At 44.9% G+C, this 16,072-nt stretch overlaps 2 protein-coding genes across 2 annotated transcripts; one reads left to right on the top strand and one right to left on the bottom strand.

The window, feature by feature from the left end:
• Nucleotides 1-831: 831 nt before the first annotated feature.
• On the bottom strand, nt 832-4,889 carry med6 (mediator complex subunit 6). Its single transcript, XM_028988708.1, has 8 exons — nt 4,833-4,889; nt 4,410-4,569; nt 3,884-3,975; nt 3,698-3,780; nt 3,444-3,552; nt 2,861-2,976; nt 1,746-1,773; nt 832-1,353 (listed from the first exon to the last, which is right to left on the bottom strand). The coding sequence occupies exons 1-8, from the start codon at nt 4,852-4,854 to the stop codon at nt 1,223-1,225; spliced, it is 741 nt and encodes a 246-aa protein (XP_028844541.1). The 5' UTR covers nt 4,855-4,889; the 3' UTR covers nt 832-1,222.
• Nucleotides 4,890-12,268: 7,379 nt separating this feature from the next.
• Nucleotides 12,269-15,942, top strand: ttc9 (tetratricopeptide repeat domain 9). Its single transcript, XM_028981938.1, has 3 exons — nt 12,269-13,095; nt 13,863-14,045; nt 14,577-15,942. Exons 1-3 carry the CDS (start codon nt 12,567-12,569, stop codon nt 14,657-14,659), a joined length of 795 nt encoding a protein of 264 aa, XP_028837771.1. The 5' UTR covers nt 12,269-12,566; the 3' UTR covers nt 14,660-15,942.
• The last annotated feature ends 130 nt before the right edge of the window (nt 15,943-16,072 follow it).

Genomic DNA, 16,072 nt, shown 5'->3' with positions numbered 1-16,072 from the left:
GAGCATCTTACGGGGGTCAGTTTGCTTGGACGGTCAGACCTGGGCATGGTGGCAGTTGTTTTGAATGTCCTCCACTTGTAAACAATTTTTCGGATGGTGGAATGGCTGATGTCAAATTCTTTTGAGATCTTTTTAAACCCCTTACCAAACTCATAAGGGGCCACAATCTTCTTTCTGAGGGCATCAGACAGCTCTTTAGATCTCACCATGGTGCTCACATGGAGCACACCAAACTAATCTGAGGTTTAACCAGGGCGAGGCTCCTTTACAACGCTGGGTAAAGATGTACTGATCATATGCACCTGACGTGATACAGCTGTGTGGGATTTTAACCATTTTAAGTGGGATAATATGTGAAGGTGTCCTAATTTATTCCTCACCAGAAATTTTAAAAAGGCTTATCTTATTTTTTTGTTTAGTTATATTATTTGGATCCCTCAATATCATTAAAATTGATATTAAATATCCAAATATATTTTAAAAAATATACAGGCTTTTGTAGGGTGTCCTAATTATCTCACATGACTGTAGATCTATGTCTTATTTTTGTGTTCCTTTTATTTTTTTGAGCCAAGAATGGGTCTTCCAACAAAAGTCTCTAAGCCTGTATTTACATACTCCTGAATCCTAGTGAACCTGAGGTTGACACATATGTCCACAAGAATGAGCTACTGAATGTAAAAGTAGACCCTTCAAAACAAGGGTTCCCAATACTGTTTTTTATTCCAATCATTGCCTTATTACGCTAAAGCATAATTATGTATGAGGCAAGTTTTAGGCACAAATGGCTGGAAAGGAACGATCCAACCATACACATCAAATGACTCATCATTAAATGGATTCTTTTATTTTACCTATGGGTTGACCAAAAGGGGGGTTACAAAAACACAAACTTCCGTTCATTATAAAAACACAATATATTTACATAATTCAAAGCTGTAAAGTATCCAAGCATTTTTATTCTACAAATATCAAAGATATGTTTCCTTTGACCACCATACTGTCATGAGGCATCCCAAAAGAAACTACACCAGCACATCTCTGTGTGTGTGGTTGGATTTTTAGGTATTCTTCTGAATATAAAAAAAAACAACTGATATCCAACACGGTGGCATTATTTCTTCTCCTTGCAATCAGTCCTCCTCCTGGAACCCAGGGCTGAGGTTGTCACGGTGCCACTTCATATGAAGCTTGTAGACAGAGTTACACAGTCCTTGCAGCATCACTGCAGCCTGGCACGTTTCTCAGGCGGAGGTTTGCTGGGGGGAGCCGGTGCAGGGGTCTTGCTGGCCGACTCCCTCTCCTCCTGTTTGACCGTCTCTGCTGGCAAATCTGACTCTTTCTTCACCTCCACTGCAGAGAGAAAAGAGAGCATATGGGTGGGCAGGTGTGCTTTTACCTGAAGTTAAGCTGCACAGATATAAGGGTCAAATGTATAGCCAAATCCTGGTCTATTTTAGACAGTATAACAAACATCACTATTACAATGACAGCAAGCCATATTACCACAACAACAGTGAGATATTTAAAATATTTCTACAGTGCATACTAAAACAACATTACCACATAGGGTGGTAGTAGCCAAGTGGGTAAGACACTCGCCATTGTGTTCCTGAGCAAGACACTTAACCCTCCAGGGGGACTGTCCCTGTACTTACTGATTGTAAGTCACTCTGGATAAGGGCGTCTGATAAAGGCTGTAAATGTAATGTTAATGTGACATTTGCACCTATATTTCGGCTTACCTGGAACGGGTTTCTCACCAGGCTTTGGCTGAAAACAGAGCAAAAATTATTTCTTTACTAGGTCAGCCCAAAGTAAATCTACAAAGATAGTTATGTGAAAATGAGTTGATTGTCATTGTGAAACAATGCAGCACAGCACACGGTGACACAACAAAACGTGTCCTCTGCTTTTAACCAATCACCCTCAGTGATGGGTTTCCTGGGGTAGGGCCAAATCAAACATGGAATGTTATTTGGATGGCAGTGTCTAAGTTAACTTATCTATTCCCAAAACGATCTAATGCCAAAGTTGTCAACAAAAATTAGCAAAAACACAAATCTGCCGAAAAGAGCAGATATGTCCATGGCCTTTAACTGTGGACCTCCAATCCAAAATGATGTTTTAAATTCTACCAGGCAGTTACTGATTCTGACTGGCCACAGAGGCTTCACATCAAACTCACTGGTTGAGAAGGCTGGAAAATCAACCGTTCCCGGACCTTGAGTGGAAGAACCCAGTGATGAATATTTAAATGCCATGACCACTTAACATATTAAAAATAGATTTGGGTTCTTCAGCATCTATCCTTGACAAGCAATTTCTCCTTCCTCATAATAAAACATGCACTACAGCTTTTACAACACGCATCTGGAAAAATAAATTAAATTCTCAGTCTGCTGAGTCTACTTGTAGCACTCCACAATTGAAGTGAAGTGATTGTCATTGTGATACACTGCAGCACAGTATACGGTGCACACAACGAAATGTGTCCCCTGCTTTTAATCCATCACCCTTGGAGAGCAGTGGGCAGCCATGACAGGTGCACGTGGAGCAGTGTGTGGGGATGGTGCTTTGCTCAGTGGCACCTTGGCAGATCAGGATTCGAACCGGCAAACTTCTGAGTACGGGGCCACTTCCTTAACTGCTAGGCCACCACTGCCCCAAAGTCACCATTGAAATGCCGGGGAATGAACCCGGGACCTCATACATGCAATGTCTACATGGCATCAAACCTGGCAGTGCAAATACAACCAGGCAAAAATTAGGAAAGCAAAAAATATATATCAAATGTCAGGTAAAGTGGGTAAAGTAGTTTTATATTGAATGTTAAACAGCCAGGCTGCATTTAACTCACCTGATAAAAGGTTGGGGGAAATTTGTTCCTGAGGTCAATTAGCAGAGCGTCCACACGCTGCCTCTGGAAGAAGGAACTCGGTTCCTCTTTCTTCTTTGATTTGGGTTTTGCTTTTTCTATGCAAGAGAAATTAAGCCAGAAAATACAAAACATTAGCTATTTTGCCTTTCTATGGGCAAAGGACAATTACTATGACACACTCGCCTATGAACCAGAAGACCCAGGTTCGAATCCCACTTACTGCCATTGTGTCCCTGAGCAAGACACTTAACCCTAAGTTGCTCCAGGGAGACCGTCCCTGTAACTACTGATTGTAAGTCACTCTGGATAAGGGCGTCTGATAAATGCTGTAAATGTAAATGGTAACTATGACATATTCTTCATTTTAAAACATCTTACATCAAACTGGCTTGCTTAAATTGTAACAACAGAAAGCAAATATTCATATAATCAGTCAACTCCGCATTTAAAATAAGTACTACTATTCATGTTTTGTTTGCTAAAAATCTAAATATATGTTTTCAGGTCATTTCTGTGGCAGTTAAATCACATCAATTACACTCAAATCAATCGGCAGGTTTACCTCTCTCTTCCTGGTCTTTGAAATGCCACCAATAGCCTTTAGAAGGGTGGTAGCGGCAGTATGACATGGCCTCGTCAAATGCCGACTGGATTCCATGAACTGCAGAGAGCTGAAATAATATACAGTGTATATATATATATATATACACACACACACACACACACACACACATTGTTACAACTGCTGGGATCTCTGTTTATCTTCATCAAATCAGTATTTTACAAAAACACATTAAAGGTCATGCCTCAACTCACCACCCTAGAGCTGATAACTGAACCCAGGTCTGGAGCTTGGTACACCACCCCTGCAATAATGTAGTAGTCTGCCAAAGGGATGACTTTGCAGCACACACACACAGACACATACACAGCAAACATGAGAAACTCATAAATGATAAAGCAATACCAAGATTCATACACCAGGTACACTACACTGCTCACCTTGTGTTGGAGACTGCCTCTGCTGTTTACGAATGATGTATAGGATCGGCTCCTGAGCATGCAGAAGGATGTACTCAACCCCCACCATCTGACTGGGAGACGGAAATCAGAGCAATAACACAGGAAATCTTTTAGGATAAGGTTGTGGTGTTTTTAATTTTTTTTTATTTCCCCAAAAGTCATGCCAACACATACAGCAGTCATAAACATGAACACCAGTCTAACATTAAGCAGGTCCACCTGGCTGAGACCTCTGAATATAAGCTGTAGCATCTGACACGAAGTAGTCAGTAGCAGAACCATAAAGTACTGCAAGTTGTGAGATTGGACTTCCAGCACATCCATCAGAGCTGTAGTGTTCCACAAAGAATTCTGGTGCCACTGTAATGAGATGTTATGCCCTTCGCCTATTAGTGCTTTTAATATTTGGTTGATCTGTGTACTTACAGTATTATTTGATTGCTCAGTTAAGTTGGTCACAATAAAGCTCACTTTGACATTTCATATTGATTAACTGGAGACTCACTTTAGATGGTCCAACGTCAGCCTCTGCATTTTGACAACCTCGTTGTTGCAGGTGCGATCGTAGAAAGGATTGCTCCTTTCGGAGAAGTAGTCGAGTACATTTCCAGGATTTAGAATAGGCACCCAGCCACTGTCGACCCAGGAGATGCCCAGGAGGTTATCTAGGGAGAACCAAGCCAGACACAGTCGTCAAAAATCTATCTATTTGTAATTCGACAGATCGAGAGTTTATTTTAATTAAAGTGTGAGCAATTCTGCCAGCCATCTAGCTAGAAGCTATCGGAATAAATATACTTTCGCACGGAGTCATCGAAAGAAAGCAACGTCTCTCCTTGTGCTAAAACCAGAGTTAAGCTATAGTACTGTGAACCAGAAATAAATAGAGTAAAGATGCATCCGGCAACAATAGAAATATATTTGCTACCTCTCAAATCCCCCGACGCCATCTTTTACAGGAGAACGCGACCTGATGACGTCAAACTCTTGTCGCGGTCAAATGACGTCACCGCTACGGTCACAGTATGTTTCGAGTGGTTAATTTCAGTAGCTGAGAATTGTTTGTGGGATAGAAGGCATTGTACACATGTTTCAATAGTGTAAAGCTCTCTCGTTTGCATTATGTTGGTGTTATACTATTGCCTTTTGTAGCTAGTCAGGCTGTCACTACTAACTGAAATAAAAGATCCCCTGAAACGTTCCAAAATGAATATACACAGATACAGAACAACCTTTTGGATTTAGCTTTCCTGGTAGATCTTACTGAACTCCTCAGTGAGCTTAATTTGGAGTTGCAGGGTAAGGAGAGACATATAATTAACAATAATTAAAATTGAAATAAGGCTACAACTGCTGTCTGGTAGGACAGATGAGGAAAATCAGAACATCTTGTGAGGTATCCCAGCCTCAGAAGGTTTGCCATGAGCTTGACTGCTCATAAAGTCAAAGCACAGATCCACAATAATAGATGAGCATCTGCCACTATAACGTAAAGAGATGTCAGAAAAATAAAAATAAAGAAACATTCCGGTGCCAAAAAAGTCATCTCCTTCCTGCTTTAATGACTACCGTCCAATTGCACTTACCCCCATCCTCATGAAGTGCTTTGAACGGCTAGTCATGAAGCACATCAAGTCTGCCCTCCCCCCCTCACTGGACCCCTTCCAGTTTGCATATCGGCCCAACCGCTCAACCGATGATGCCATCTCAACTGCACTCCACTCAGCACTCACACATCTGGACAAAAAAGACTCATATGTTCGAATGCTGTTCATAGACTTCAGTTCAGCATTTAACACAATAATCCCACAACAGCTCACACAAAAACTGATCCAGCTGGGGCTCAACACCTCACTGTGTAACTGGCTGTTGGACTTCCTCACAGGAAGACCACAAGCAGTACGGGTTGGCAGTAGCACATCCAGCACCATCGTCCTTAACACGGGGGCTCCTCAGGGATGTGTGCTGAGCCCCCTTCTCTTCACTCTGCTAACCCACGACTGCACTCCGTCACACTGCTCCAACCTCTTCATCAAGTTTGCGGATGACACGACTGTGGTGGGACTCATCAATAACAGGGATGAGTCTAACTACAGAAGCGAGGTGAGCCGCCTGGCCAAGTGGTGCGGAGACAACAATCTCTCCCTGAATGTGGAGAAGACGAAAGAGATTGTTGTTGACTTCAGGAGAGGAAACACTCAGCATGCTCCTCTGACCATCAACGGTGCATCTGTGGAGAGAGTGAGCAGCACCAAGTTCCTGGGTGTGCACATTACCGAGGATCTCTCCTGGACAAAAAACACCACTGCACTGGCCAAGAAAGCACAGCAGCGTCTTTACTTCCTCCGCAAACTAAGAAGAGCAAGAGCACCAGCCCCCATCATGCACACATTCTACCGAGGAACCATCGAGAGCATCCTGTCCAGCTGCATCACTGTGTGGTTTGGAGCCTGCAATGCGTCCTGTCAAAAAACTCTCCAACGCATAGTAAGAGCAGCTGAGAGAATCATCGGTGTCCCTCTCCCCTCCCTCCAAGACATCTACAGTACACGCCTCACCAAGAAAGCCCTCGGCATAGCAGCTGATCCCACCCACCCAATGCAAACCTTCTTCAGCCTGCTGCCATCAGGGAGGAGACTGCGGAGTCTCCAGGCCAGGACCAGCAGACTGAAGGACAGCTTCACCCATCAGGCGGTCAGGAAACTCAACTCCCTCCCGGCTTTGCCCCCACTCCCCTCACTCCCCTCTTCTGCTCCACAAACTTTTTGAACTCTAAATCACACAAACTGACCATGCACCAGTCACTCTGTGCAGCTCTGGTCTGCCATCTACCTCACTTTCACTTCGTCACTTTAAACTAAAACTCTGTTGCACTATTGGTTTTTGCACTCTCCTGATGTTGCACTCTCCACCAGTGCCCTTATTTGTACATGGTGTTTTTAAAATTGTATATTGTGCCTTTCTTTTTAAATTGTATTTATTCTCTGTATTCGTTACTGTTACTGTTTTTGTATTTAATGTTATTCTTATGGGTCAGAGAGTAACGTAATTTCAATTCTCTGCATGTCCTGTACATGTGGCAGAATTGACAATAAAGTTGACTTGACTTGACTTGACTTGACTTGAAATATTAAATTTTTGGCATATAGAGATTCTGTACACACTGTGGTTGAAGATATATGCTGCTGAATTGCACACTGCACCTTTGCACACTGTGATGCTTTGAAGTACCAACAACAGAAACAAAGCATTGAATCGGCTCTGAAACAAAGATGGAGGAGAGGTTGATGATAATAGTGATTATAAATTGATTATAGAGATTTAATTCAATCATACCACGACACCTCCAAAATAAAGCACATTTCATTTAATATTTCATACACAAGCTCATTGTGTCACAATTATTTTTTCCTGGTTTGTGTGAAATCATAGAAAAAATACAAACCAAATCTGCAGACTAAAGTGTCTAATAATTTATATTGTGGTGATCCTTGGATTGTAGGATGGGTGTTGATAATGGAGTGCAAAATTAACAGAGATGAAAAATAGACAAGAAAAGGTCTGGTTATAACAGTTACCTTTACTGTTATTCTTTATTTATTTCAACCGTTTCTTTAACCAGCATATAACCATATAAAATTTTGGGAATTATTTTCCAAAGATGAGTGTCACATTTATTATATCTTTTTCTGCCAAAACTTGCAGACAGGCAACACTGGAGGTCGCTCATAGAACCTGTTTAAAACCAATAACACCTTAAAGCAGTGCTGATACATAATGTGACACATAATGTGTCTACACTGTGCTGACTTGTCTTCTTGTACAAGAATAAAAGCTTTCTCAACTCTGGTCCAACGTGTCAACTGGATATTTCCAACAGATGGTTTTGATTTTGTACCTTAAAATGTATTATTCTGAACCATGTTACAAGACATATACATTAATAAACATTTGATATAATATATATTGTGTATGTTATTAATTCAGTTATAATCTTACATCATTTTTTGTAATAAATTAAGTGGTAAAAAAATCTAGAGAGCTGAAGAGATGGCTCCTTTAAAAGAGTCAGAATTCCCATCACCAACAGGCAAGTATCCTGTGCGATTTAAAAACAAAAAAGAAAAAAAGCTCACAGGCAAGAACTGGCTCCAATCATTCAGAGCCGGCTCCAAGAGCCATTCCGTAAGTGACCGACATATCACTACTGTATTTACACTGCTCGCTGCCTGCCAAGACTGTTGCACCTCTTCCACCAAAGCAAACCCTGGGGACCATGTTGACCTCAGCGTATTGCTCACCTCGCCTTCTCCAGCAATGCTGACACAACACTCATCAGTGAACTGGACGGTTGTCATTGTCCAGGTCACATTGTTCTTGTGCCCACTGCAAACGTTCACAGCGGTGTCTTGGTGTTAGTGGAGTCACCTGCAGTGGTTGTCCGGCATTCAAGCCAAAGCAGTGGAGTCAGTTGCGAATGGTTTGTCTGGAAACCCTAGTACCCCTCGCATCTCGTAAACGGGCCGGCGGCTGTATGGAAGTTGCATAACGATGTCTGGGTGTATAGGTCCTTAGGTACTGGTCATCGTTGCCGTCTGTCACTAGTGGGGCTCCACTCCTGGGTCTGTCACGAACTCTGCCAGTAGTTCTGTGTCTTGATGCAAGTCTGCTGATGACACTTTGAGTCACACTAAGTTCAGGAGCAACATCTGACTGTCTGCCACCGATGCGAAGGCGCACCATGGCCAGGTGATGCTCGTCCGTTAAGTGACGTAATGTGTTCATGGCTGTTTGAATGATGAACTTGGACTGACTTACTGACAATTCCAGCTTTTTATACCCACAGAATGTTGAAATTGATGCCACATTGAGAAAGGTTGTCTCTTGGTATTGAAACACCTGTACACAATGAGACCATTACATGGAAAACACCCCAATACAATTGCCTCCCTATCCCAAAAATGTCTGAAGTGAAACATCACCGTATGTATGACATCCACAAAGTCTCTCACAATATCCCTAACTTACTGTGAGTAATGTTTAAGCACCGTCCTCAAACACTGCTCCCGGGCACCTTTCATGGCTGCCCACTGGTCACCAAGGGCGATGGCTTAAAAGCAGAGGACACATTTTGTTGTGTCAACATGTGCAGTGCTGTGTATCACAATGACAATCACTTTACTTTCACTATTTTTCACTTGGGAAAAGTTTGGGCAGCCTTGTTAATCTTTCTTTATAAATCGTTGGTTGTTACGATAAAAAAATTATTTTAATTATATATAAATAATAGTTTAATTATTGATCATTATTAAATATAATTATTGTTTAAACAAATTAGAAAGGTGCATACATTTGTGTACCATAAAAAAGAAATGAACTCAATATTTAGTAGATCCTACTTTTGCAGAAATAACAGCCTCTAAACACTTCCTATAGCTTCCAATATGGACCATTCTTCTTTACAAAACATCTCTAGTTGTCACGGGTGGGCTGGACATGGTGATGTTGAAAGACATTGGTCTCCAGAATCTGCCGATATTGAGTGGAATCCAATGCGTCCCTCAACTTTAGGTGGGGGGTAGTGGTGGCCTAGCAGTTAAGGAAGCGGCCCCATAATCAGTAAGTTGCCGGTTCAAATCCCAACCCGCCAAGGCGCCACTGAGGTGCCACTGAGCAAAGCACTGTCCCCACACACTGCTCCCCAGGCACCTGTCATGGCTGCCCACTGCTCACCAAGGGTGATGGGATAAATGCAGAGGACAAATTTCACTGTGTGCACCGTGTGCTGTGCTGCTGTGACAATCACGTTACAGCAGGTAGCAGGTGGTTTTCTTGGAATGCTGTGGTCTTTTTCCTCCATTCATATGGAGACACGTATTGCCTGTTTACAGCTTTTAAGTCTCCTGCTGCAGAACTGTATGAGCATGTAGGGAAACCATGACATACACCCTTATCAGACTGCCTTCCAACAGTCGTTCCATGTTTGTCACCTCAGCTTGACAATGAAGAGCTTATTTGAGTTGGTGGTTGACTCCACCATGGAGAAAGTCTGGACCAAGAGGTGATACACCCAAGCACCATTTCACGACCCTGCTTGTTAAGCAGCACATGTTGGAATAAATGAGAAACCCCGGTGCGGTGGGACGCAAGGAGGCGTGAGCCGCAACACCACATGGATGTTGTCATTCGCGTTTTAGGGTGAATCGGGGACAGGCCAGGATGAGAGGGAGGAGTAGAGAATAGAGGAGGAGAGCAGGATTGGTCTTACTGGTTTTAGGTGAGGAAGGAGCCGAGTCAAGTTGATGGATGCCAATCAATGACTGAGTGTTCCTGGCTGTAGTGTAGCGGAGAGGCGGATTGGCTGCCTGTCACGGGCAGCTTGGTTGACCTGTGAGCTCCTGGCTTTGAGGTGTAGCTGGGGCTTCCTGGCTGCAGGGTATTGCTCCAGCGTCTTTGGCCTTTTGCTGGTTGGGATATTGGGCAATCAGAATGACTAAACCTTCAACAGAAAAATAACACGATTTTCCACAAGTGTAAAAAAAACAACAGTAACATATAAGACTTAACAAGATAACTGAGAATTATTTACTATTTACAGTCACGCTGGCTGGACATGGCAAGGAAGAAGGATGCATTCGCACGATGCCACGAAACAGGTTTAATACATGGTGAACATGACCGGGGAAACATCACCAAACAATGACCCGATGGTGAACAGACACGAACAGGGCAGCTTTATACAATCATACGCAGGTGAACACAATCAGGAAACATTACACAGGACGAACATGAAACTCCGATCCAATCTCCAGACCCGGAGTGGCCCCTGCCGGACTGGATCTTGACAACTTTTTCCTCTCACACCCTCTGGCAAATCTCAACTGTACGTTAAGGGATTATTTTCATCATCATTTATCATGTTGAGTCGTGCACGCAGTGTTTCCTTCATAATGCCATTTATTTTGATCAGGAAAAATGTGAGGCCACCTCAATCACTTCCGTCTGTACAGGTGAGGTCACAGATGGAACTATTTTACCTGCTCATGCCCCTCTAAGTGTTTCCTAAACCTTTTTATTCCCCCTCTTCACTTATTCCTGGTTTCAGACCGAACGCCTTCTGCATTGTGATATTACACCGTGACACAGTTTCAGGGATTATTCAGGTTGTCGGGACTTGGACGTGTGGAAGGTCCCTGTTCCAGACCGAAGTTTGTATTGTGTGCCTGTAATTTCCTAGTGATGCTCACCTGCTGCTTGTAGGACAAACGGACCTCGTTGCCACTGTGTCACCGCCCAGTCATTGCATGAATTACCCCGTGCCGTGTATTTCTGTGTTTTGTATTATGTGTTATGCATTATTATGTATTATTGTGTTATGTTTTTGCCATGTAGCCACCCACCGCCATGACATTCATGTGTATTCAGGCGTATCATCAATCAACAAAAGGTGTTAAAGATCATTCACTTCACAAAAGATGTAGGAGCCATAAAACTCACAGGGGAACTGGCAAACTCTACTACCGTGGTTGTGGAGGACAGTGTCATGACACGGGTCCTGTACCGTGGCCAGAATGAACACAGCTCAGCCCAAACCATCTCGATAGGGTTCAGGTCCGGTGACTGTGGAGGCCAGGTCTCCACTTTTTGTTAAGTACATAACTCCACACGATATAATATAAAGTGAAGTGATTGTCACTTGTGATACACAGCAGCACAGCTCACGGTGCACCCTGTGAAATTTGTCCTCGGCATTTAACCCATCACCCTGAGTGACAGACGCCAGGGGAGCAGTATGTGGGTGCTTTGCTCAGTGGCACCTTGGCAGATCGGCATTCGAATTGCTAACCTTCTGATTACAGGGCCGCTTCCTTAACCGCTAGGCCACCAGTGCCCAAAAAAGGTTTGGTGCCCTTAGGCCGGACAACCCCGCCTAATCGATTCAGCGCCCCCTAATCGATATGTTCATTCATAGTTTTGATGCCTTCAGTGAGAATCTACCAATGTGAATGGTCATGAAAGTAAAGAAAAAACATTGAATGAGAAGGTGTGTCCAAACTTTTGGTCTATACTGTGTGTGTGTGTATATGTGTGTGTTTTAGTAACGTTTCAAGCAGCCATATTGCTTTGAAGTGTGTTGAGTATTGCTGGCAGCTCTGCAGATTTGCACCCATGAGAAAGATCTAGTTTGAGACAGAGCTCCACCCAGCTGTAAAACCAAGTCATCTGGAGCAAGAGAGAAATAAGAGAGAAAGTGTGAGGCACAACTAAAAACGCCTCCAGAGTATTTCCTACACAACGGTATTGTTATGGCAGTATATGAATATGGTTACGAAATGAAAATGATGTCAGATGATGCGGAACGTGACCCCGCCTCCCCCTGGTAGGCATGAGTCGGGATGAGGGCGCTTTATCACGACGTCGTTCTCTGGCGCTCGGAGTGACGCACCGAGCCTCTGGATTCGTGTCTCGAGAGAGAGAGAGAGAGAGAGAAACGTTAATAAACGTCGGCGGGGGGACAGGGACCGGAGGACGATGAGCGCTGCTGCTGCGGCGGAGATGTCGGACGCGCGGAGAGCCCGCGTGCCCGCGCACCAGAGACGCCCGTGAACACCCCCCCACCCCCCACCCCCCAGCATCACGACTTACTCCTCGCCGCGGTAAAATGAGTTTGGACCAGGACGGGGGCGACCCGGTGTCTCGGGCGGACGGCGGAACGGGGAGCGCCCACGGCGACGTCGCCTCCCTCCCGCGGCAGCCTGCGTGCCCGGTGCAGCCCCCCTTCAGAGACGGCCGCTACCAGCACCATCACCACCATCACCACCATCACCACCACCTCCATCACCAGCAGCAGCAGCAGCCGCATCAGCCGCCGCCGCCGCACGCCCGCCCGCAGGGCGCCCCGGTGGCCCGGCAGCCCCCGCGGAACGACCCCGCGGACGCGGTGCGCCGTGCGCTCGACTTCAAGAGCCAGGGCACGCAGTGTTACAAGGACAAGAAGTACCGCGAGGCCATCGGCAAGTACCACCGCGCGCTGCTGGAGATGAAGGGCTTGTGCCGCGTGCTCGGGGACCCCGACGCCGGCTCCAGGTCGCCCACCGCCCCGCTGTCCGCCGTCGCCAAGCCGGGCCTGACGGCCGAGCAGGAGGGGGCCGTGGAGAACGCGGAGCTGGAGTGCTACAACAGTTTAGCAGGTGGGACGGGAAACGTCGCGGTTGCGTCGATGGTTAATGCATGGCGCATGACGTCAGGGCTTCGGACGCGCGCTCCCGCTGACGTCATCCCACAGCGGAACGGATTAGAACGACGAGAGCTATGAACACGGTTCTGGCAATGATCTTAGGGTTGAAGAATTAGTAACGACGATCATATAATAACACAAGAGTAATAACGCATATATTATTATAATTACCTCACATAATACTAACCTCCTTTTTAAGTATTCAGTTTGAGCATATAATATCATGTAAAATGCACAACAGAAGCATTTTCATTTACAATGTAAAAAGGTCAACATTTTACACCTTGCATGGCCAGTAACCTGAATATCCTGTTTACATCCTTACTCACTCACCTTCCATATCCGTTTAGTCCTGTTACTCGTGGTCGTGGCTGCCAGAGCCCGTTACGGGACAGACTCAACAATTCACCTAGTGTGCATGCCTTTAGAGGGCGGGAGGAAACCGGGGAACCCAGAGGAAACCCGCACCAACACGGGGAGAGCACGCAAGCTCCACACACACACACACACACACACACACACACACACACACACACACACACATTCAAACTTATAAACCACTGTTTATATTGTGATTTTCAAACCCCACTTACTACCATTGTGTCAAGAAACTTGGCCCTGAGTGTCTCCAGGGGGACCGTGCCTGCAACTACTGATTGTAAGTCGCTCTGAATGGTGAATGAATTCTGATGATACCCTTCTCTGTTCTCTGCACACCAGCGTGCCTGCTGCAGATGGAGCTGGTGAACTATGAGCGGGTGAAGGAGTACTGTCTGAAGGTGCTGCGAAAGGAAGGGGAGAACTTTAAAGCGCTGTATCGCTCAGGGGTCGCCTACTACCACCTGGGCGACTTCCAGAAAGCGCTGCACTACCTGAAGGAGTCACACAAACAGGAGCCAACGGGTGAGGTGATTCTCTGGGGTCTGTCAGCACAGCTCAGGCTACCTCTGGAAGTAACAGGAATTTAAGTAGCTTTGGTGTCAGGAGCTTTGGAAAGGCACTTCTCACTTTCATGACTTTATGTAAAATTGATAAAGGGTTGCAGAGTGATACTAATCAGGGGGCCTTTAATGGGAGGTTATGCCATCAAATCCTGCTGAAAAGTCTGATTTCTTCATAAGGATCATTTTAAAATGAACAATGCACACTCACTACAGTGATATAGTGTGAGTTCTCTGAAGGTTCGGAAAGAATCTTGTTAGAATGTAAAGGACCCAACATGAGAGGAGTGTGGAGTGGAGTAATGATTGGATCAATAGCTTTACATTTTGAAGAGTGTACCAGCATGAACCCAGCATGAAAAATGAAGTTCAGGCCCTGCACTCAGCCCACGAGTGGCCGTTATTCGTTGGGGGTCATTTCCTGGCCTGAGATCAGCACACAGCAATGTGCATCCGCGGGTCTAAGTTTATATTCCCTGTTTTTGTGCCACAGACACCAATGTGATCCGCTACATCCAGCTCACTGAGATGAAGATCAGACGCAACGCTCAGCGAGAGAAGAAGAACTCTTCATAAAAACAAAACAACAACAAAAAAACTACACGGCAGCTCTTGATCTCACACTCCTTTCATTTACTGTTCATTTGTAGCTCGTACATGTGAGTGGTGACGAACAGCATGACAGTCTATTCCCTGGTGTTGAGGATAATAAGCATATTGCCAAAATGCATCTGGGGAAAGAAGCATAAGAAAAAAAAGAGTCCCGCTCTTTAAAAAAAAAATGCGTAAGACCTCACATGGTGTTGAAATGGACCGTCATATTGTTTTCATGCCACTAGCATTTTTCCCATGGTCACATTTAAATGGTATGTGCCTACCTATGTACACACACACACACACACACACACACACACACACACACACACAACACACACACAGACTTGTGTACACACACAAGACTTGTTGGCACAAACCTCTTACAATCACATCCACTTAAGATATTGCATGCACCCACTCACAAACTCACGCGCACACACACACACACACACACACACACACACACACAACCTCTCCGATTCAACACTGTGTGTGACTAGTATATCATTTCTTATCATGGCAGCTTCGATCAGTGGTGTTTTTGGCTTGGTGGGATGGGCTCACCTGGCAGCGCAGGGTGTGTCAGAACACCAAGGTTTGCATTTTACATCCAGATATTGTACAATCGGAATGGCACAAACACTGTGTATTTAGTTTTTTTTTGTCCATCTGTAACCTCTGGCTGTGATTTAGCTGCACTGTGCAGAGAAACTCTGTGTGCCTGTGTGTGTGTGTGTGTGTGTGTGTGTGTGCGTGCAATATGGCTGTAAATGCTTTTATACTAAATGTGTTGCTATGCTATCAGATTCACTCAGTCACATGGGCCGGCAACTCTGTGGAAACCTTTTTGGAAAGGAGTACAGAGGAGGTGGTTGGACTTGCAGGAAGCAGCTGTTGAGGCTGATAATGGCAGAATAATGCCATTAAAACAACACGACACAATGCCTCGGTGAACTTTTGTCATAAACTGCACTTTAAAATGACCTTTTCTAACCCACACAACTGCTCATGAAAGCAAAAAAAAAAAAAAAAAAAAACCACGAATCATATATGTACGTTAAAAAAATGTCCCTCACAGCAGCCCCTACATTCGCCCAGGGCTCTGTGTCCCAGCAGTCTGGTTGCCACGCCTGCTCGCCTCGCCTGGGGTTGCATGTGCCTGTTAGGCGCTGTGAAGAGAACGCTTCGTCTACGAGAGAATCACATGCATAATGTCTTGTACAGTGAGGTTATGTGTCCTGAATAAACTGTGCTGATTGTGATCAGAGTGTTGCGGCGCTGCCAATGCCTGCCTTGGTTTTTTTTCCGGCTGGAACTAGCGTAAGGGGGTAGCTAGTACAGGGCAGGGGTTAAACTAGTTTGAGACTAGGGTCCTGGGGGGGTGACTGTTAG

Source organism: Denticeps clupeoides, chromosome 1, assembly GCF_900700375.1.
Source record: "Denticeps clupeoides chromosome 1, fDenClu1.1, whole genome shotgun sequence".
In the NCBI taxonomy this organism is placed as follows: Eukaryota; Metazoa; Chordata; class Actinopteri; order Clupeiformes; family Denticipitidae; genus Denticeps; species Denticeps clupeoides.
The sequence above is the reverse complement of the archived record's forward strand: the minus strand, read 5'-3'. Positions and strand labels throughout refer to the sequence as shown.